Below are 23,946 nucleotides of genomic sequence, written 5' to 3' on the forward strand. Positions count from 1 at the left end.
TGACTAGTGCGCGTGCGCACTAGTTCTTTCACCGCATGATTGTTCTCTAGATTATGATTTTGAAATGCATTTAGAACAAACACAAAATTCTAAATATGGGGACAGACAATTTATGCGTATATAATTTTACATAGTTAATATCACACAAATTGTGACGTTTCTTTATACAAAAATGACCGCGATTACAAAACGTAATATAGATTTCTTTTAAAACTGCAGTTCAAAAACATGTTAAGATACTTACGTTTTAGACACCATACTACTCTATTTCGTCCACAAAAATAATTCCAAACACATCCACTGTTTTGCGTCTCCAGGGAGCATGGCGACGTTTTGTTCATGAATCAATCAACCGTTTAAAAGATTCAGTTCAATCGCAATGACTCGTTTGTTAACAGTTATATGATGCCTTCTACTGGCGGTTTTAATTCTACATTTAAAGTTTCATTAATTAAATAATTTAATATCAGTGTTTTGTTTAATATATCAAAACATTATTTATGCATTTGTAACTGCAGGATAAATACATTCATGTTCTGCACTAAACAATACATCTAAATGGGCTTCTGTGTTTCCCCTGCATTGCAAAGATAAGTTTAATTCTTACTGAATCAACTGTCTATGGTAGCCCTTAAGATACCAGCACAAACATACAGTCTGAATATGGTCTAATTATTGTTATCGATAACATAAAAAAAATATATTGAGAAATATGTCAATATTGCACACCCCTAAAATCTCACCTCAGGTCATTTTTTCCAACTTTGCATAGATACAAAGTGAGGCTTGACAAGGCAGTATTCAATTTAAACATTTGGATGTATAAAAATGGCAAAAAGGCTACAAAACTAAAGAAAATCTGACCCGCAACAACACAATGTCAACAATAGAATATTTTAGGAAACTTTATTTCCACATTACACCTTCAAATATTTTTTCAAAGTCATTTTTCAGTAAGTTCAAAAACAAAAGCGAGTGCATGTTCTCTACATATATTGCAGCATTACTCAATAACTCGGCCACCGTACTTAAACAGCCCTGAGATCATTACACTGGCATCATTTTCATTACCCAGTCCAACAACAACAACAACATCAAGAAAACAAGAAAAAGTGCAGTCTCTGGCTTTGACTAGTACAACAGATTCTGAGCTCCTTTATATTTTCAATGCAAACATGTATTTGAAAATAACACTGTAGCGTGGAAACCCACACCACCTGGAATTAACCGTTCATTTAATTTCATAAATAAGTTAGGATTGTGGATCTTAACTGGTAGATCCCCTCTGAGAGAGAGAGAGAGAGAGAGAGAGAGATGGAAATTAAGGAGGTGTAGAATACAGAAATATCTGCCTTAGAAGTTGAAAGTAAGTGCGTTACAAGTGCATATCACTGCACTGAGGTCACACGGCTGGTCAAATCATTCTAAATATAATCAATACTGTGAAAAACAAAAAGATTTATAGATATAGTCCTTATGTCCATTTTCAATAAGTGCATTTTTTTTTTTATCCAAATAAACTTTTTTTGAAAAAGATTGATTCTAAAACATACAAATTAAATGTCTCCTAATCTTCTCTTTTAAATTTGAATTCAGATCCACGTTCTGTCAGCTCCATCTTCATAATCATACGAAAAGTAGCAGATTTTGCTTTAGGTAACAGCCATCTTTCATTTCATTCTAATGGCCATTAATGTAGCTTTCTCCGAGCATTTAGACCATCTGTGTGCATCTGGCTTCCATCTGTCATAAAAACAAAACGTTATTTAATTTCTTAAAATAACGCTGAATGTGATTGTTCAATGTAATGCTGGCTTAATTGAACCAATCAACACGAAATGGCACTCATGACCCACTTTACTTCCATATTTTGACAATTCCTTCATATGACAATATTTTATCATTTTAAATATATTCTGACGCTGGACGGTTGTAAAAAAACATTTCAGTGCATGTCGTACCATGTATGTATGTGTATGTGACAAATAAAATTTGAATTTGAAATATTGCATGGCTAATTTATGCGATTTATTGATTTGGAAAATGAGTGAGGAACATATTACACAAGTTCAAATTCAAATGTACAAACGTATTACAAGTAAATGGAGTCCATTTGGATTTCATGTTGATTTCAAAACACTACAAAACGAGAACAATGAAATCATAAAGTCTAGTTTATGATGTCTAAAAACACTAAAATGAAATCAAATGTTTATTGTTTAAAGAAATAGTGTACCTTTGCATTTATTTCAACTATAACATCAAAAAAATGTCATTTATTATTTACTACAGTTCTCTCCACTAACGTTAGCACCCTTAGTAAATATGAGCAAAGGCGACTGTGAAAATAAATCTGCCCTGTTTATCCTTTAGAAATTTCCTTCAAAAAATTACTAAGTTCTAATCCGTCACTGACATAAAACAACTGAAAACGGGGGGAAATCTCATTGTGAAATAAATGCTTTCTCATAGTAATTATTGGTACCCAATTATTGCAACGTCTTTTTCCCAAGATAACAGCCTTGAGTTTTCTCCTGGAATGGCTAAAGAGTTTGCAGAACAAAAGCTTTTTGGACTTTTTAATGTTACTGTCCTGATGAAAGCTCTAACAGAGGCAGCCGGGTTTAGATTTGTTTTAATCTGTTGGTATTTCACAGAATCCATCTGAACAAGACGCCCAGGACCTCTGGCAGAAAAACAGGCCTACAACATTAAAGATCCAGCAGTTTTCTGGCGAGTTTGCTGCCGAAAAGCTATTTTTTTCTGTTCAAAGTTCCAGTCATGTCTGACAACTGGACATGCACGAGATGAAATTTACTTGAAACCCTCCCCAACAACATATGGTCATGTAGGAGCTTTTCTGTATTTTTCAGGCTTTTTGGCCACAAGACTTAACTTATCTCTGCAATTCTCCAGCTGTGATCCTCGGAGAGTCTTTGGCCACTCAAACTATCCTTCTCACCATGCATTATGATGACATAGACACACGTTCTTCTTTTTTCTAGGCAGATTTGTAACATCTTTAGTTGACTGTAACTTCTTAATTATTGCCCTGATGGTAGAAATAGAAATTTTCAATGTGACAATTTTTTTTTTTACTTAATTGTTTGTTTTTACTCATTGTAATGGATGAATAAGGAAATTAGGCCTTTATATTCCTCATATTAATAATTCTGCGGAACATAAGTAATAACTGTACAATTTCCTGCTCCCTGGTGTGCTAAAAAAAAATGGAATTATTTTACTCTTAGGAATTTCTAGGGATGCTAATCATTTTGGCCAACATGCATTAGAAAAAAACATTTCTTTCATATGAGATTTTATACTTTCAATTTTACTGCAATGAAATTTTTGAATGAAAGAACAACAATGCAAATTTGCCTTTACTCATATTTACCAAGGGCATCTATATATAAAACACTAGAAACGATGAACTAAACTAAAACTCAGACTCATGCATTACTTGTCACACTTCAAAGAAAGCAAAAAAAAGCTAAATTTAAAACGGTCTAAATAAAAAGCAGAAAAAAAAAGATACATAAAAGCAAGCAAACATCAAAACAAGAGCTGCACAATATTGGAAAAAAAATTTTTTTTACATTAACACTATAAATTTAATTTAATTTAAAGAATAGTAATAATTTTTTGTATTTTTATAGTTTTTATTATTTCAATATATTGTGCAGACCTAATTAAGATGAACACAAACAATGTGAGGCCGTTTCAACCATCCCTGTGGGCTTTCCCAAAGGCGTGTAGATTTACCTAAACCAAAGAGCCATGGTGTTAAAGAATGAAGAGGAGCAGGAGAAGAAACAGGGACAGAGAGAAGATGAAGCGTGCTAGAGCACAGCATGGAGTTACCTGAAACAGGAAAGAGAGGAGGAGGAAGAAGAAGAAAACACCAGGATGACAAATGTAACATTACAGCGATGGTGCAAAGTGCTTTTAAACGTCACACAAGAGTTGTGCTTCAGCTCGTCCATATCCATTGCACACAAAGACAAGAGTACAAGATCATGACAGATTATGAATTTATTAAGCCCCTGTATGTAGCTAAAGGTGAAGCGTGTCATTTAAAAAAAATGCTAGAATAGTTCTGGAATCAATTCTATTTTGTGCTGTAACTGGAGCATAAATAACACACTCCACCTTTAAACAAACGGAGATGATGCTTACCAAGTTCCATGGTTATTTTCAGGATCAATATCTGCTCACCGTGTGCGAGACCATGCTGGAAATTTCCAGTTGCTGGGCCAGGAAAAACAGCTCCTTTGCAGGCCTGAGGCTGTCCAGGGAGTTTGGTGCCAGGGCTGAGCCCAGGGAACGGGAGAGCATGCAGGGGGGCAAAGCTCGGTAAAACCCCCGGCTGTACCGTGCTGGGATAAGAGGATGGAAGGAGTGATAGAGAAGGAGTGGGAAGAGCTGGGTTTCCACAGGAGATCTCACCGGCTGCCTGAAACACAAGTCAAGAAAATTGTGTTATTCATAAGTGTTATTCAGTGCAAAAAACCTCAGTACTTCAGACAAATCCTTTCCTATTTAAGCTCCAAAGGAATTGACCAAAAACCTTGTATTACATAATATGTACTGAACTGATCATAACTGATAGTAAACATTTAAAATTTGTTACATAACATTTAATCAATTTTGTTGTTTTGAAATTTCTTTTCAGTAAACATGTTTTAAAAAAAGGACAAAAATATTAACTGTTATTAACATTGACAAGTAATTCTCCATGAGCAACCAAATCAGCATATTTAGAATGATTTCTGAAGAATTGCGATTCTTACATTAACTAAGATTAATAAATGCTGTAGAAGTATTGTTACTTTTTTAGTTAAAGTAATGTTTTTTTTCTCTCCTTTTTATCATTATTAGTAGAAAGGCAAAAAAAATTATATCCCAGATCGCAAGTTGGGATTAAGAAAAAGGATTTCCAAACAGAAATGACATGTCTTGCATCCGAGAAGCAACCAATGTGTGTCCTTTTTCCATTTTTCTTTGAAATGACTTACTGCTGCCATAGAAACTGGCGTGTCACCCACTGAGGTCGTGGTGAGCAGCCTGGCCACTCCCTGCACCACTGACGGACAGTCTCCCTCAGCACCATCCGGCGGAGCCACCAGCGTCAGTTTTGGAGTCGCCCTCTCTCCAGTCTGGAGCCGCTTTGAATCCGAATCCACAGCAGACCTGCTCCACATCATCTGGACTGATCCAGCTCCCTCTGCCGTCACCGGACTTCTCTGAGTGCTGGTATGATGGTTCTCAATCTTGTTACCTTCCTTGTGGTTCTGATTAGGAAGATGGGTGGAGAAGGCGGCAGATGTTTGTGTGTTTGAGGGGGTTTTGGCAGTGGTGCTCAGCGTGGCTTCGGGTTGCATGCTCACAGGTACGCTCAAGCGTTTGCGTTTAAGTGCTGGTGGGCCCTGAATTTCTGGATTATTCTTACTATCCTCAGGGGTGGAGCTGACCTGTGCATTCAACATTTGGAAAGAGCAAGGTTTAGGACCAGACTTCCACCTATTTTACTACAGAATGCAACATCATGCAGGGGTTTGCAGTTTTTACTGATGTACCTTTTTTAGTTTTGTTGTACCTATTGGCTTTTTCCTTGCCCTGTAAAATAAAAAAAAAGGTTTTGGTTGGGTTTTAATTATTTAACTAGGAAGGTGTACATTCGTCTTTTCTGATAACAGAGTAAAAAAAACATTATAAACAATATTCTTCAGAAGGGATGAATAATACAGTATCTAGGAAGTGTGTAGTAGAATCAAGCTTACACAACACCAGTAATGTGGCCATGGGCTTTTCGTGTTTCTATAAGCAAAATCCTATTAAGAACAGGACAGACATAAAGTTATTAATAACAATTATCCCCAAGCAAGGTTTCATGTATATTAAGGGCTGAACAGTAATGGTTGAGTCTTTCTTTTTCATCTGATAAGCAAAAGATCTGATTTTGTAATGCATTCACTTAATCAAACGTGACAGTAAAGACACTAATAACAATAATAAGAAGAGGAAGAGGAAGAGGAAGAAGAAGAATTCTTGAGCAGAAAATCAGCATATTAGAATGATTTCTGAAGGATCATGTGACTGTGAAAACTGGAGTAATGATGCTGGAAACCTCAGCTTTCAGTGTTTAAGAGCAACAGACAAGTTTACTGTGAATTACTTGTCAATTGTAAACGATGAACAACTTAACTTGGCCTTAATTTTAATTATGTTCAAAATATCAAAGTATTAATAATTTGCTTTGCATACCTGGATTGCATCCATCCTTTAGGCCAAAGTGGTTTAACATCGGCCTCTAGGAATGCTTTCAGATACTCTTCCAAACTAGAGCACGCAAGCGACTCGGAATCATAAATAATCATCTTCAAATTGACGATCTCAAAGAGCAGCTCCCTGTAAAAGTCCATACAGTGATATTGGGTTATACTGATGACATATATAATTGAATAATACATTGTACACCCAAGAGAGACTGGACCTGATCTCTTCGTTCCATCTGAACCTCTTGCGAGGCCCGAACACTCGTTTTCCACTCCTTTCCTCTTCTTCTTCATCAGAGCCATCAATCACCCTCTCTTTCTCAGCCTCAAGTCTTAAATCACAAAAAGAACATACATATACTACAAATCGAAGTTGCATTCCAATAGAAAACCGCAAAACATAAAAAGTCAGTAAAAATACAGTGATGCAGTGAAAGTGATCGTGGTTTTAAACATTAAAAATGACTTATTACTTGGCAGCTCTGGCTTCAGAGTGAGCTTGGCAGTGATTCTGGAAACGGGTGATCTGTTCTGGCATGGACCTGGCAACCGCATTCTCCAGCTTCTTCAGCAGCTCCCGCAGCTGTTCATCCTGATAACACATGACCAGTGCATTAAGCTTACAAAGACAATAAACTGGATTTCAGTTACACACACATCCATTTACATGTTTAGAGTTGTTATATGAAAATACATAATAATAATAATTTTATATACACATGTAATTTTAATGTTGAAAACGCAATACATATTTGTAGAATTGTTACGGTTTTAGAAAAAATGTTCAAATGAACAACGTTTATATGAAATATTTAGCATTTTTTAGTGCTGTCACACAATTAATTGAGATTAATTGCATCCAATATAAAAGATAGTTTACATGTGTGTGCACTGTGTATATTTTTTATGAATATATAAATACACACCCAGAAAAATGTGTTTATATTTGAAATATTTATATATATAATGTTTATATTCATATAATTTATATGTAAGCAATAAGGTAGAGGAGAGGCTGTGCTGTATCGTGAATAAATTAGGAACGACGCAAAGCCAAAGTGTCTGGCGAAGCATATCTAATGTTATTATTAACAGACATTTAATTTTGCTGAAATACATAACACACTGAACATTTTTATGCTGTATTATTGATTGTTGACAGAACCGTTTGGTGAAGCGGTAATAGCCGTGCTGTATCGTGTTGTATATATTTACACATACACACATAAATATACACAGTACACACAGATATATTATGCCAATAAAAATATTTACTTTGAACGTGATTAATCGTAATTTTATCATGTTCCAATTCAGTACATTCTTGCTAAAGTATTAATTTCTTTAAAAAAAATAAATGAATAAAAATCTGACCTCAAACCTTTAAATAATACATTTTGGAACCTTTTCTAAATCTATTATAATTAGTTTTCAAAATTCAAGATTTTGGATTAAACCGCACTCATGAATCAGATATATAAAAAAAAAAAACAAGAACAAGAACAAGAACAAGAAAGGAATTAAAAAAGTAAGAGCCATGTCACGCCATGAAGCATCATTTTTGTAAGTTCACAGACCTGCTGTAGACTGTGGAGTTTTTTGGCTCTTTTAACCAGAGTGCCTTTGCTGCAGGACAGCTGTGATGCCAAATAGGAGAAGATTCTGGAGCGCACTTTGCCGCTAAGCTGTTTAGAGTTCACCTCCACACTGAACACACGAAGAGAAGGAATCAATTTAAGACAGCGCACCGGCTTAACATACAAAGTCAGATTTGTTATATAGTAAACGTAATGCAACTTACTCTAGCAGAACACTGTTGAGTTCTGAAGACAAAGTTTCCATCTTGTTTTGCCCTTCAATTTTCTTGACAGCCTAAACACCAAAATAAGTAATGCATGAGAGCAAGTTGCATATCCCTGCAAAAGTTGTACGAGCAAATAATACCTGGGAAAGTTCCTTAATGTGCTCCTCTAATATAGGCGGCAGACCATCGGGAAGTAATGTAGGGGGTTTCTCAGTGACGGACACTACCAGAGCCTCTCTGTTGTCCTCCAGGCTTGGAGAGCAGATGTTCTGCGGCTCCCCCAGGAGTCCATCTAAGTCAAAGTCTTGCTCTGCTGCTTTGACCGCCTGAAGGAGGTCATCTGCACTGGCAGAACCAATAAGCGTGAGAAGGGGGTCAGCTGATATGGGCGGTTCTTGAACCTCAGCTTGCATGGCGTCGTTGAGAGCATGAGCATCTCTCTCTCTAGAGTTGAACATCTGCAGCTGCTGGAGCTTTTCCTTGTGGAACTTCTTCAGCATCTTGTCGATGCTCAGCGGCTTCTTGTTTTTCTTCTTCTTCGCAGACGATTTGTCTGGCAGGGTGCTGAGAAGAAGGAAAAAGCAAACAATGAGGGCATTTATAAAAGAATCAATGATTACTCCTATAGGATATTTTGGAAAGTGTGTTTTCTTCAGGGTAGTAAACACTAATCTATCCAGCCGCGAAAACCTCTTTCTTGCTTCCTCTTCTTCCTTCCTAGCAAGCATGTCTTCCTCTTTCTTTTTCTTCCCAATCTTCTTGTCTTTTCCTTGCTTAAGCTTTCGTTTCTGAGAAAGGGATCGGACCAAATAAGACATAATAAAGTATGGTGACAAATAAATGTGTTCATGTCCTAAACAATCTTTTGCATACAGCTGGAGATGCAGGTTTTTTTTTTTACAACACCTTAGGTTTAAAACCGCTGCCCTCAAAGTCATTCTCGTTCTCTTCTCCCTCATCAGACGCTGGCCGGAACTGCAGCGTTCCAGAGTTGATGTAGAAGCCTCCGTATCTGGTGGTGAGACAAGCTGGGACAAGCTCATCATACTGCGGCATGCACAGAAAAAGAAGACCTGAGTCAAACATTCGCGTGCTGTTCTATCGAGGGAACAGAGGCGATGACTAAACGTACGGCCTCAGAGTTGTCAATGAATGAATCGGATTCATCGTAACCAAAGCCCATATCCACCAGATCCTGTAAACGGTCTTTTTTTCTTTTGCCAGCTCCACCCTAAACAAGAAAATGGAGTCACTTTCGAAATGTACTTCGTCGCCGCAGCACTAACACGGTAAATCTTGGCAGAGGTTATACTCACATATTTTGCTTCAAACTTTTTTACAAGCACCTCCAGTTCATCTCTCTCCTGGTTCTCCACAACCTCATCTAACGTTAGAGGTTTCTTTATCTCAGTGGTTTCCTTATAATGAGAAAAGAAGACTTGAAAAATGCAATTAAATCCTATTTAACTGGTTACTGTTAAAATACACATATCAGTTGATAAATTTAGAGTTAGATAATAATATATCAATCACTTTTATTTATAGAGCGCTTTTAACAATTGTATCAAAGCACTAATATATATATATATATATATATATATATATATATATATATATATATATATATATATATATATATATATACACACACACACACACACACACTAATTACTAAAGATTAAATGTAATTCTAAATTTAAACAGTAAGGTAGATGCTTACTTTGACACTACTGCTGCTAACACTTCTGGATCAAAAAGGTATTTAATTCGAGACTATTTTCCCACAAAATTAAAAAAAATATTTTGATTAAAAATAATTTAACTTAAATCATTTATATTCGTTTGCATTTCTTGCAAACAGTTCAGAAATTGCGCTTATAAATGCCTAAAAATCATGATTTTCATAACAAATTCAGAAAGTACATCAGTGTCGCTGTTTGTTTACTTTTGCGCTGATCAAATCCGGGTAGCTAAACTCCGGGCAGCGTTGCTCATTCGACTCGAAGAGTTTTAATTCCACTCTCGTTGAAGGATGCGGGGGTGCCGGCGCCGGTAAGCCCTGTTTGACGGGCTGGTCGGTGGCACTGGGGACGGTGGGAAGAGGAAAGCGTGCATTGCTTGAGAGTGCGGTGAGATGAATTCTTCTCGGCGCGGCCATTGCTCAGACCGACAGCAACACTCCGCGATTCTTCCCGAACAGGTGCGCGTTTGGTTGATTAATTATGAGCCTGTGAAGCCAATTGAAGCAAGCGTCACTTTAAAAGGGAGGTGAGCGCGCGCGGCGTTTACTCGATGCTCCTGGAGGCCTGCGCTTCAGCTTACAAACTTTTTTTTTTGATGTGGAGTAACGACGAAGGGAAGTAAACAACGTTTTGGTTTCTGTTGTTTCTGTTTATTCAAAAGCAAAATAAACAACCCCCTTGCACTACACGTGTCGGGCTTTTTTTTTACATTTCTAATATGTGCCAACGTCAAAATGTCACGTGCGTAAATGATTCAAAACTGAATGAAGACACTTTTTTGAACCTCACCATCAGCTTTCACAAAATAAATCGCACGAGTAGAAATCAGCCCACAGATACCAAGTATTTTAAAGCGCTTTTATTAGCCTGCTAATATGTTTTGTGGTAAGTAGCTAAACTTTAAAACTTGTGACCTATTATTCTGTAGCCTACTTGTCCCTCTGTTCATTTGGTAAACTCCTGACTTCGAAAGATGTAGGCCTGTTAAAGTAAAAAGTAAGGTTTTTTTTACATCTCGCGTGACGCCATGACGCAACTGCTGCGTAGTGGGGGAAAAAATAATTAAATAATTAAAAATATATATGTCATAATGACTATGTACGATAAAACGTTAGCACTAAATATTTACGAATTAATACATTCTACAGCGTATTGCGCTTGCCGGTGCGCTACCGGGTATATATTTGTGTTTTACAATATGTCTTCCGGAACCGGTTTGGTTCCACTACCGATACATACACCGCATCTGTAGGAATGAGCTATAAATAAAACATACCACGGATGTTCATCCATGTCATGTAACGGTGAATCGTTGAGGCGCCGTCTTGTACGGCATGTTCTGATGAATTCTCTAACGTCCAGTCTCTTCGGAAGCGTTCGTTTCATTCTATCTCCGCGGCCCTCGGTGAAGCGCGCAGCCGTTGTCACGCCGATAGTCGGATGCTCTCCACAAAGCATTCGCTTGAGTTATCATGGCAATGGAGAATTGTCGTTTTCAGATGCAAAGCGCAAACGGGAGACGGGAGTCGTTTTTGTTTTTTTTGGTTTTTTAAATCTCCGGTTTGTATCGCTCGACGGTTCACCTTGGCGATCACGAGGCTCCGTATTGGTTCGATGTGGTATTGACGATCAGTTATATTAGTAGCGATGCGTTGTTACTAGAGAAATTTCATCACTGATATGGACACCCACAACTATTTCCAAAATCACCGTTCCCTGCTGTCATTGGACGGACCCGGGTCTAGTCAGTCTAGTCGTCATCATCCTGCGCCTGAATTTTTCATGAGGAAAGGAACATTATTGTACTGATGCGTTAATCATGTTGTCATTACTGTGGTTACATTGATGCACGCCAACAGCTGAGACTGGAGAATAGACGGCTAATAGACAGTTACTGCTGAGTTCTCATTCTTTTCTCATTTGCCATAGGCTATCTTCGTTATAAATTTCGCAACCAACGCGGCATCACGTTTTGCTTTTTACCTAACATTGGCTTAATATGTAGGCTACTTTGATGTGTGCGATATTCGCAGTTTTATCGCGCAAAAGCAACACTGTCGCTGTCCATGGTACTGAACGGACACAGCCGAAGTTAACAGACATTCACCACTAAATGCTCGAAGAGAAGTCTTTATGCACTGAATATATGCACTAAAAATACAAGGATAAACACTGCAATGTGTTCGAATATAGTGTTTGACGTGTTTATAAGATGCTGTTTCACTCAAACAGAAGTTGTCTCTCCATCTTTCTTTTTTTTTTTATTATTATTACAATTAAGTTATTAAATGTCAAGCATTATAAATATATTTCTATCATGTGGAAAACATGGCCCGTTATACTCTCATCCGGTCCAGTTCAGGGAAGAAACGGACTTGTGTTGTGACGTTGATATTAATGAAACGCTTCTAAAAGATGGCCAATAGATGGCAGCAGATTTCTTAAGACCGAATGGAGTCGGTGGTCGTTCAACTGCTAATTTGTGGCGTGGGGCGTCACAAATAAAGTCTGTGGAAATGACAGTGACACTAATTAAAAACCTTTCGCCACTCAGGCCCTCTAAATAGGCCCTGTTAAATTGTTTACTTGTCGTTTTTGGATAATTCAAAAACAATGACTTGTACAGAGAAACACACCGACATGTACAGAATACCGAATAATAATTTGAACCTGACGTCATGCTGTGCGGCAGATATGACAAAAATTAGCGGAGAGACTTGCTGCATCTGTTTCTGTGGAAATCGGTGGCCTTCGAAGTGCCATTGAAGTAAAACATGTCACACTTGACCACTGTCAGCTCTTTTATTTCACAACCGCAACCTGGTCCAGCACGGCGTACGTTGCACATCTCAAACCCTTTTTGTTAAAAAGGGCGAAACTTTTCGTTGTTGGAGAGTGAAAGCGAGTATTGGACCAGATGGTCGCACACCTGGTTCACCCTCACCACCAACCAGTGCCTCTAATACTACGCGAACGATAGACGAGATCGGTTTAAAGCGTCAAGCCATTTCACGCCGATTGAGCATCAAGAAACGCTGGCAATAAAGGCGGTCCTTTTTATGGACTTCATATAAAACGTCTCGGTCTGCTTTTCGTTTCCTCCTGGTGGAAATGTCTAAGCCTTCTCTTTAGCGACATTAAGATTCACCTCAGCTCCTTCTCTACGGGCGCTCGCCGTGGAGCAGGCTCTTATGAATCGAATTTGACAGTCACAAAGGCGTCATAATTGCAGTCTGTCGCATTCCATTCCATGTTAACATATCACAAACTTATTCAAACGTAATTCGGGACGCATATGCTTTCGCTATCTCTCTCTCTCTAGCAATTATAAATGAATTTCACGGTGTAGGCTTTTAATGCTAATAAGATCCCCCTCCCCGCTGGCTCGCGAACGAACAGGCCAGCCTCGCCGACAAACAGGGCGCGAAAACCCGTGGCGTGCGAGAGAGACGTGCATGGCCTCGGAGAGAGAGAGAGAGAAGACAGAGGATCAGATTGCATCTCTTTTGTTTAACCAGACTCCTGTTTCAATGAGCTAATGGAGCGGAAGAGATTGGCGCCCCGCGGCTTGAGAAGGCCGACAGAAGCGCCGAATTAAAAAAGGTGTCAATAAATGTGCGAAAGACAATGAGCTAAAATACACACGCTTTATAGGGAGGACAAAGAGGGACAGATGGAAAGTGAGGAGGGGGTTCCGACCAGTGACAGGACCCCTCAGCGTTTCATCAGAGCGCAGAGAGAGTTACAATATTGTCCCGGGATGATTTAAGGCGCTCTGGGACTCGGGTCCCCAAAGTGAATAATTTAGTCCTTTTATTAACTTGAGCAAACATGAGCTGTTTTTAATTAACCAGTTAGATCGGAGCACGACGGCCAAATGCATCCATCAGTGGGTGGTTCAAGAAAAAGCTTTATGTAAAACAAGTTTGACTTTCGGTTTAGAATGAGCTTTTTTTCAGTTTTGGCCAAGAGACTTACTCCCACAGCTGCTAAATGTGCTACGCCACGTTTTAGCGGGATAGATGTGTGCAGTATAATCATAATTGCTATAAAGTCCAGCTACGATATGATTGTAATTTGCTGTACGCATAGGCCGATCTAAAGTTTATGGAGGATGACTCGGATCTCCACTAGGAAGCGCTGTGACTAGCACGAGAGTCCTCTGCAAGTAGCCTAATTAAGCTAAAAAATTAAGTGCATTTAATGAGGTTTGGGTTCCATAAACACAATTATGTATTTAATTGATAGGCTCGTCTAATTATTCTGTCGCACAATGTATACCTCCTTTAATTTGCTTAACTGTGCATAACGTCAACGAGGACCGTCTTTTGGTACAGAAAACTCCCAAAACAAAACGTTGGAGAACAAAATATAATTTTTGTTTTTGTATTGTAACATTATTTATATAAAGTTTACAAAAAATATAGGCTACTTGTATCAGGCTAATGTTCATTTAAAACGTGATACACTAAAAAAAAGAAGTTTTTAAGTAAAATAAAGATAATTAGTAAAAAACAACAACAAAAAAGTAATTCATCTTCAGAGTTTTATGTCTAATTAAATGATTAGATGTGTAACCTGTCGTTTGCTTGTGATAATCTCTTGCATTTACTGACAAGTTACCCACTGTACTCTTTAAAGGTTGTACATAATAATCATTTACAAAGACGTGGACATTTTGAGTGTCTACACGGACACACCAATAGCAATCATATTAGGGTATGATTATTACATAGGTGTCTTAAATAAGGAAAAAGAACCCCAAATATTCGTATCTGTGGTACCCTGCTCAGGGACAAGGATTAGATGATTTTGTTTTACAGTGTTTTTGGAGGAGGCCGAGACAAGAAGCACTTCTGGACGACAAGGGGAGGCCAACGAAAGCAATTCATTAAGCAGCAGAGTTAACCTGCCTCGCCTTAATTAAAACATCTTCGCTAGTTTACAGTGTGGATACTGGGGCGTCTCTGGGGTTTTGGGTTTCCTGCGTGCAGCAGATGGCCGCGCCGGCCGAAAATAATAGTTGACGCTCCTCCTCCCATGCCTCATTTTACCAGACCCGAACAACCGTGAGCCCGCGAGCCACCGGGGGATTAGAACAGCGTGGATAACAAAGAGATATTAACTATTCAGGGCCCTCGCGAAAGACCGCGGTCAGCGCACATCGAGACCCTGATTGATATCCAGGCGTATGACACGAGTCACGTGACGCCAAGGAAATTTGTTTATTTAGAGAGATAAGAGAAGAAGAGTTGTCTGATGGAATAGATTGTAATGGTCTAGAGTCGTTATCTTGTCACCATCAATAGGGCTTTGCTGGCAGAAAGAAAAGTACGAGATGGACGTTTAACACTTTTAACCATTTATAGTTTTTTTTTTAAATTTAGGCTATTCATTCTTTAAAAAAAAAATTTGTAACCAACTTACACAAAAATACACTATATTGTCGTGTCTCTTTTAAAAGGATGGTGACTTCTTTTTCTTCCTTTTTAACGAAAAAGCAGGTTTGTTAACAAAAATGCATGGTATTTGATAAAAACGTTTTCTTTTTTTTTTCTTTTTTTTTTTTTTAGAAAATTATTAGGTCGTTATTAAATCATTTTACGTTGATTCTTTGCAATAAATTCTGTAAAGGATTTTGAAATGTATGAACCAACACAGACACGAGGCATTGTGAGGACCAGCCCTCGCTCCCCACGAGGGGAAAAAATAATAATTAAAAATAGTAAATGATTTTTGTAAAAATGCAAACAGATCTTCCGTTGCGGACAGATTTAGGGTGAGGGATAGAAAATATAATTTGGTCAGTATTAAAGTAATAAAAGTCTATGGAAAGTCCCCACGATTCATATAAACAAACAAGTGTGTGTGCTTTTTTTGTTGTCTTGGACATCCTTATTTGTCACGGATCCTAGTTTTGCTTTTTGACACCATGGCACTTTACAGTACGTTAAACCAGCCGTCATAAAATCGCTCAACGCTAGGTGGCGACAAAGGAACGGTTTCTTTTTCCACAAGACAGCCGAAGTTTTTGACAGCTGTAATACCTGTGCGCTTCATCGTAAGCGAAGTCGTGTCGCAGGTCTTTTCCGCTCGTTTTCCTCGCTTTTCACGGAGATGGACAGAATCAACACGCTTTCGGCGCGAAAGCAGAGCGCACGGGCGCAAAGGCACGCAGGAGCGCGCGCTCCCACGCGCGAGTTGCCACCGCGTTAACGCGTCCTTCAGTTTCAAAAGTGATTAACGGGGGGAAAATAGTGGACTGTAAAAATATGTAAATTGCTCTCGCAAAGGCTTCGGAAAAACCTGCGTCGTCGCCGTTGCTCAAATGATATCATTACTATATTTTGAAAATGTTAATCTGTTCAGTGGATTTCCCCGGGGAGGCGAGTAAATTAGTTCTATTTCCGTGCATATACCAGCGCGAGGCGACGGGAAGCGACAAGCACCTTCGATTCGCTGATTACAATTAGACAATCCCTGCTCCGGGTCCGTCAAGCATTGATAATTTTTGGCATATTAAGCACGTTTTAGCAAAAGGTGATAAGTCAGTTTTAATTGAAATGAAATTATTGCTCTAATAGAAGTTTGAGTTATTGTTATTAAAAGGATTCCATTTTGCCCTTCCTCGTAAATGCAGACCAAGGTAAGATTTCTGAAGGGCTTTGTAGGTTGTCAAGGCTGAATAAGGTAATTTGGCGGGGAATTACTTTTTTCCTTCTCTTTCTCTCTCTCTCTCTCTCTCTCTCTCTCTCTCTCTCTCTCAGTCAGTCAGGAATGCAGTAAATTAAAACTCGGAATCAATCGCTTTTACTTTCTGCTTTCTCTGCAGTCAGCCCAACAATTGTAGATAATTAGCGCGCGGGAAAGTTTTAATTGCATGATTAGCTGAGCGGGATTAGGAGGAAATTTGCCTGGTGGGATAGCCTAGTTTCTTACTAAAACACCAAACTCTGTGCTCGAGTGAAACACAAACACAGAAAGGAAAATCATTTTACACTTTAATTGGTTCCGTTTGTGGATCAAATGACTTTCAACAATTAATTTACGTTTCGCGCTCTAATTATCTGTACATCGACTAATGTGCGGCTCGGGTTTTGATAGCTACAGATGAATCCACATTAAGTTAATTTAGCAATTAAGACCTTCAAAAGTAGTATATTGATTTTTAATTAAAATGTTTTATTCGAACCTAATGGTTATTTACGATTATCGTTTAAAAATACCTTGTTTCAAGCTTCAGAGTTTATGAATTGCCCAGACCTTTTTATCTTTCTGCTTGAACTCTGCATTGAAGTTAACAGGCTGCATATAACTAGGCTATATAAACCCTTTAACTTATTTAAATTGCTTTTATCCAAACGTGCAAATATGAAAGTATTTAATAGCCACATATGAAGTGTTCTCAATGCAGTATATATATATATATATATATATATATATATATATATATATATATATATATATATATATATATATATATATATATATACAGCCGATTGGATCATATAAGCATTGCATTTAATTTAAATCAACGTGTTGATTCCATATGCAAGTTTATTTTTATTTATTATATCATATTGCCATTAGATGCAGGCCTGCAGGTAGCGAAAGCGTGATAAAAAAGGAAGCGCACTGAACCCTGGGTTTTGCGTGGCTCGCGTACGTATTATTATCAAGTTAATTAAAGCACGCACATCTGACACACTCACTCCGCAGGATTAAAAACAACGGGCGCCTCGCAACGCTTCGCAGGGGCCGCGTGTCAAGGGTTGTCTACCCGGGAGCCGCGCGCGTCTCGCGGATACCGCCCGCTCAGAACCGGAGGGGTGCCCTTTCAAGAAGCGGTTTTCAAAAAGCAAACGACAAGAAGCCAATTATTGAACTTAGATGTCCGGGGAGGGGCAGAATGAAACGATTTCCATAATTCCTGTATGCGAAGTGATGAAATGTTTGGGGATAAAGAGCGGAGGGGAGAGAGATACAAACCAAGCGGCATCAAACGCGCGCTCGCACAGGGAACGCGTGCTTTGAAAACGACCGGCGCTCGTGGAGAGAGAGGCCCTTTTTTTCTTTTCTTTTTTTTTTTTTTTAGAAAGTGCCGGTTTGAAATGAACGCATTGAAATGCAGAGAGGCGGCCAGCCAACAGACTGCGGGGTCAAGTGACGAACGGATTATATGCTTCTTCTTAATAATATTAATTAAACAATTTGCATGCTAATAAGGTAACAATTATCGCGCCTCTCTGTTGAAAGATTTAGGTTATTACTACACGCCATCCGGGTGCTGCTGAGGGTCAGCGCGAGCGAGCGAGCGGTGAGAAATTTCAACTCAAATTAACATTCTGGCAGCTGGAGAAATTGGATAAATAAAGTGGAATTAATTCTCGGTAATGGAGGAGGAGAGCAGGGAGAGGGAAAGTCCCGTGTACGTACTTTATACATGAACAGGATTGATTACCATCCTGTATTCAGAACCAACTCTCTCTCTCTCTCTCTCTCTCTCTCACACACACACACACACACACACACACACACACACACACACACCACACACCACACACTTTCCAAAAAAAAAAAAAAAAACAGGGCAGGGTTTACAGGTACCATTTATAGAGGCAGGGAACCTTTATTATACTTAAAATCACATTCGGATAAAAGCTGTTTCTTTTAGTTCGCATTGTCGTTCTGTACATGTTTACACTAACCCACGGGCGCAATAATTATATGAAATAATATTTTATGTTTTTTCTTATTATTATTTACTTGATGAATGCGAACCTCTCCCACCACAGCCCCCTCTTGCAAATACAAATGATAAGTGGACTTGAAAATGGCTTAAAATGTCAGGGATGTCAGTTTTTTTGGTGTCCCAATCATCTAAAAGCCCTATACCGAAATATGAAAACACGTTTATTTTCATATAGCCCCCCCCCTCCTCCACGCACTCTGTCAGACTCACTTTTGTTTCAACCTTCAGATATTTTTTCATAACACCTGCCAAGATCGTGGCCACAGTAATCAGGACTGTGGAAATGAGCTGAAACGATGCGGAGCGCGCCGGCGTGTAGATATTAGAAAGGCTGAGGCGCTTGTAGTTTTAAATTCATCTTGACAGCTCGCGACAGGGAGGGTGACGCTCGGTCCGTTCTAGGATCACTCTATTCAGGGCACGATGCCTCCGCGTAATAGGAGAACATCGCTTTACGCGTTCAGAGAGAGCCAGGCGTTCCTTGAAAAGTGGATACGGGGTACTTGGCGTTTTCGGCTGTTAGTGTGTTTATTCTGCTTTTGTAGAACTAGCGTGGCGTTCAGAGCGGAACAATTAGCTATCGGAACGGAATCGTTGTGTGTTTATGTAGCGGCTGTTTAGAACGTAGTCGGGAATCAATCAATTTGCCGGTTTCGCCTCCTCCCCTTTCTCCTCCCTCTCGCCTAGTTGTGATGTCTCATGTCGTGTTGTGACAGCGCTGGTATTGTTTATTGAGGTGGATGTCAGGTATAATTAGCAATCGATATGGAAAACGTTCGTGTCGTGGCGCTGACGTCACCGACGATTAACGCTCCTCATTGGTCGCGAATTCCCCAGCGCGAGAGCTAGTTATTTGGACGAGAGGAGAGTTGATGTTGACAAAGTAGGAGAGAGCGAAAACCTCGCGCGCCTGCCTCGGTCTCCTTATTCCTTAGTCGGGAGCGCAAAGCATGTCAACGCCGTACGTCCCTTCGCGGCTGCTGCGTGCGCTCTGAGGGAAGATTCGGAGCTCGTTTTGGCCAGACAAACGCTTCCCTGACTCCGGAGATGCAATGATGGATAGCCGGATCCTCGAGCATCCTCATGCCCAGTTTGGAGGCTCTTTGGGAGGCATGGTTGGAATGGGTTTCCCCTATCACCTCGGTCACCATCACGTTTACGATATCTCCGGACACCAGCTACAGTCGGCGGCCGCTGTACCTTTTTCTATAGACGGATTACTAAACGGATCATGCTCGGCGTCTGTTGCAAACTCCAACCCGTTGCTCGGATCTGGTTGCGGCGTAAACGGGGATAATCAGTATAAACTCAGCGGTGAGTGAATGATTATCCGCTTCGTCCATTCCATGCAGAATATAACAGGCTATATACAGTCATATTGTCAGTAGTTTTAGGAAAATATTTACACGAGGCCTCTCGTCAGAAAAAAAAATATATATATTTTTTTATAAATAGCTTTCACTTTTATGAGTTCAGGTAAATTGTAAAGTTAGCCGGTTTTACTTGGCCAGGTATCTAATACGCTAATACATAATGAAATGTCATATTTTTCCTCACTACAGATTTTTTTTTCGTGTGTTTAAATCCGTTTGTTTTATGTTTAATTTCTGTATGCAATTCTAGACTTTGTAAACAAGCGTATACGGATTATAAAACAGCCACTTCATAAACGTCTGAAAATGCGGTAAAATAAAATGCAACGTTAAACAATAACCCCCTGTATTTTAGGATTCATATTACTTGCAATTAAAAATATATTGTTACCTATATTTTTAAAAGCACACTTAATTAGTTATGCCGGCACTTCAGACACTGCACGTGTGTGATATTTCATTATTGTATTTTATTGGCTTTTTTATTTTATTTGGTTTTTGTAAAATTGCAATGTCTTAAATAATGTCAACGAAATTTAATGCATAGGCTACGGTTCCAAGTGGAAGTACTGGAGCGTGTATATGTGCGTGTTCACGCGCGTGTTCTGACACACTTTGTGGTCCTAGATGCCGGAGACCCCGACAAGGAAAGCCCTGGTTGTAAAAGGAGGCGAACGCGTACAAATTTTACGGGCTGGCAGCTGGAGGAACTAGAAAAAGCGTTCAACGAAAGCCATTATCCGGACGTGTTCATGCGCGAGGCTCTCGCTCTGCGTCTAGACCTTGTCGAGTCACGTGTTCAGGTAAACGATGGTTTGTTTTTGTCATAACAAAATCTTTCACTGACCTTTATAATAATGGCCTATTTATTATCAATCAGACACAGCATTAGCTATAGCCGCGCTTCATGCGTCGTATAGACATTTTTTGTGTGTTAGCTTTGTGTAATAATATTTTTTAAATGCAAACATTTTAAACAGGCCTTTAGTCGTTTTTCCAAGTGCACAGGCATTTTTAAATAATGCTAAGTTCTACATGCTAATTATCCAACCAATATATAATCTGCTAAAAGCATTGATAGACCACGTAACAGACTGATTTGCATAACGATTTATTCACGTTAACTGATCACTAGTTGCATGCATTTTAAAGCAGATTATTATAAACAATTTAATAATTTCCTTCTGTTAAAATGCTGGATAGTGTTTTAAAACGACAGCCTACTTACGTCCTGCTTTACAATGCATTAAAACACCTTTGTTCACATTTTAGTTAATAAAATGACTTGTGATCAGTTTTGCAAACGCTTATTAAATTAAAATAGGCCAGTGGGCTGCAAATAAGACTCTGTAAGCGATGAACGTGCAGCCTTTGTCTGCTTTTTCTGGATGAGAAGCAGTCTTGTTTGGGGAGTTAAAAGCTTAGCTTTGCATTATTCTTATTTCTTAGGGAAGATTAGCCCGCGTTATCGTTGGGCTCGCGTGCTCGCAGATTTTAACGACATTAACATTTACGTGTATACACACAGCCATTGTCATGTATAGCCTCGATGTCTCTGTGTTAGTGCGCTTCTTAGCCTGCTGGTGGATGCTAACCGTCGCGTTATCAGCGCTGAACAGACGGCGGTCGCCATGTGAGGGGCCTGGGTGTGAGGTGCGAGCCTGCTGCTCTCTGCCTCTTCTGGGCCAAATCTGTCCTAGCGCTTATACGCGCCTAAATGAACTTTAGGGGAACAGGCCCAAATTAGCCACGCAAGAAGCAGGCTTAATTGAAAGACCGAGAGTGAGCCATTACATTGAATCAATCGACAATTAAGACAAGCGCATCTGTGGCTGTGGGCTCTATGAAATATGCTTCCATGAAAACATTTTCTCTGTCCAAGTCGTGGTCTGTTGTTGGAGAGCCTTGGATGTATATCAAACAGAAACACAAGACGTTTGAGAAACCTAGCATCTTGTCAGACTGTCAAACCTTTCTCTCTCTCTTTTTTTTTTTTGTAATGAGAAATCGGCTATTGCTGTTTTATTTAATTAAATGAACGCAATAAACAAATGCCGTTTGTGATTACATGATAATACTGTGATGAAGAGTCGAAATATCGTGCAATTATTCAAACATCATTTTGCCAATCTATGTTCATTAACCTGATGTATGCTCACACTTATATTTGTGTATATTTAAGTAGTGAGTGATATTAATTAAATGCACTTGCTATATAGGATTAGGCTATAATAATGCATCATTTATTGTTGTTATAATAGTAATTACACGTGACGTATAACAAGGGCTCCCTGGGTAGTTGCCCTACCCGCTTGTTTAACTGAGTGAAGATTAAACAACCTTTTCTGTTTAGGTTTGGTTTCAAAACCGGCGAGCTAAATGGCGCAAAAAGGAGAATACGAAGAAAGGCCCCGGTCGACCGGCTCATAACTCTCACCCCACGACCTGCAGCGGCGAACCAATGGACCCGGAGGAGATCGCGCGACGGGAGCTGGAGCGCATGGAAAAGAAGAAGCGGAAACAGGAACGCAAGCTGCTCAAATCTCAGAACAAGCTCTTGGCTGGCGAGCTCTTCCACACGCCCGGATCTGACAGTGACAGTGGAGTATCGCAGAGCACCGACGGCGAGTCCACTCCGCAGCCCGGGCCTCATCCCAGCGCGCACCGGCAGCAAACAGAACATACGTGTGACCAACATCCACGCCACCAAAGAGCCGGTGCAGTCAACGAGGCAGCGGAGCGCATGGACTCGAGCGGCATCACACGCGCCTCCACGCTCCAGAAACTCAACCCATTCAGCGTGGAGAGTTTACTAGCCGACTCAAGTCCCAGGAGAAAAACTATCCTGGATTTCTCTCAGTTACCGCCGCAGCGACCACTGGTCGGCAAAGGCCATTTCCTTCTGTATCCCATTACCCAGCCGCTGGGTTTCATTGTGCCCCAGACAGCGATGAAACCGAGTCAGGACTCAGGAAACTCGGCTCACAGCTGTCCCACGACGGACACCTCAAACCAGAAAAGCATGGGTCACTCGTGCAGGGACGCCCGTGCCACGAACGACGAGCTGCAAAGAGAAAGCGAGAACTCTTCCACGCAAACTTCAAACACAAGCTCGGAGAAATGTTATGCAGAATCGAATTCGCCGCGAAAGTTCGAAAACGACTCCGAGTCCACAAACTCTAGCCAGAAAGAAAGCACCTCTCCTAACCTGTCCGAATACTCAGACGCGAAAACGCGCGGTTCTGCTGACACGAATACAGACGGAGAGGACGTCGACATGGACTGAAATATCAATAGGCCAGAAGCGGCGGCGCCAAGTGACTCGTCACGATTCCAAAGCTGATAACCATACGTTTTTTTTGTATACACGTTCATTTTTTTTATACTTTTCGAAAACGGATATCCTTGATTCAGGTGAACTGTCGGCTTAAAACGTCTGTTTCCGATTCTCCGCGGAACTTGAGAGGAAACAGGCCGGCTCACGAGCAACGCGTCCTCAAACGTTGTATAAATTATAAAGTATCGAAAATATTTATATATGTAACATTTTGATAAGTAATAATAAGAATAAGAATAAAATATTGTGAAAGAAAAGACCCTGTATCGCCACCTCAGTGCTTACAGTTAAGCATGTCTGTTTTGTTTATCGCTTTGAGAGGCTGCTGTACAGCAGGCTCGTGTTTATTGCTTTAACAAATTCATTCATTCAAAACCTCCGGTTAAAATGAGGTCTCGCGCCGCGGGCGGTAGGACCCGGTCAGCTCCTGTGGAGTTTTGATATGAAAGTAATTATTTTCCCGGTGGCGGCTGGGAGGATACGTTTTTTTTTTTTCTGTTAGCCTGAAGGGTTATTATACATTACCGATTCCTGCGATATGAAATCACATAAACTTCCAACAATAATAGAATTAGCATGAAAGGCTGGCGAGTCAGATTGAAATGGGGAAATAATAGCCCAGGCAGCTGCGAGCGTACGTGTGAGGATGTGTGTGTGTGT

At 39.8% G+C, this 23,946-nt stretch overlaps 2 protein-coding genes across 4 annotated transcripts; one reads left to right on the top strand and one right to left on the bottom strand.

Annotated features, from left to right (window-relative positions):
* Positions 1-889: 889 nt before the first annotated feature.
* ubn1 (ubinuclein 1) lies at positions 890-11,544 on the bottom strand. 3 transcript variants are annotated; one of them, XM_043241716.1, is made up of 18 exons: positions 11,101-11,543; positions 10,028-10,310; positions 9,399-9,500; positions 9,215-9,313; positions 8,989-9,129; positions 8,773-8,870; positions 8,223-8,646; positions 8,080-8,150; positions 7,856-7,985; positions 6,752-6,870; positions 6,497-6,610; positions 6,268-6,411; positions 5,784-5,834; positions 5,580-5,619; positions 5,019-5,474; positions 4,219-4,456; positions 3,766-3,864; positions 890-1,743 (listed from the first exon to the last, which is right to left on the bottom strand). In XM_043241716.1, exons 2-18 carry the CDS (start codon positions 10,238-10,240, stop codon positions 1,691-1,693), a joined length of 2,592 nt encoding a protein of 863 aa, XP_043097651.1. In that variant the 5' UTR covers positions 10,241-10,310; positions 11,101-11,543; the 3' UTR covers positions 890-1,690. The 3 variants fall into 3 exon arrangements, with proteins under 3 accessions (XP_043097651.1, XP_043097638.1, XP_043097646.1); XM_043241703.1 differs by having other exon boundaries at positions 8,223-8,870; positions 11,101-11,544; XM_043241711.1 differs by lacking the exon at positions 3,766-3,864 and having other exon boundaries at positions 8,223-8,870; positions 11,101-11,544.
* A 7,326-nt stretch (positions 11,545-18,870) lies between these two features.
* uncx4.1 (Unc4.1 homeobox (C. elegans)) lies at positions 18,871-23,543 on the top strand. Its single transcript, XM_043242026.1, has 3 exons — positions 18,871-19,890; positions 20,577-20,752; positions 22,303-23,543. Exons 1-3 carry the CDS (start codon positions 19,629-19,631, stop codon positions 23,233-23,235), a joined length of 1,371 nt encoding a protein of 456 aa, XP_043097961.1. The 5' UTR covers positions 18,871-19,628; the 3' UTR covers positions 23,236-23,543.
* Positions 23,544-23,946: the final 403 nt, after the last annotated feature.

Source organism: Puntigrus tetrazona, chromosome 1 (genome assembly GCF_018831695.1).
Source record: "Puntigrus tetrazona isolate hp1 chromosome 1, ASM1883169v1, whole genome shotgun sequence".
NCBI lineage: Eukaryota > Metazoa > Chordata > Actinopteri > Cypriniformes > Cyprinidae > Puntigrus > Puntigrus tetrazona.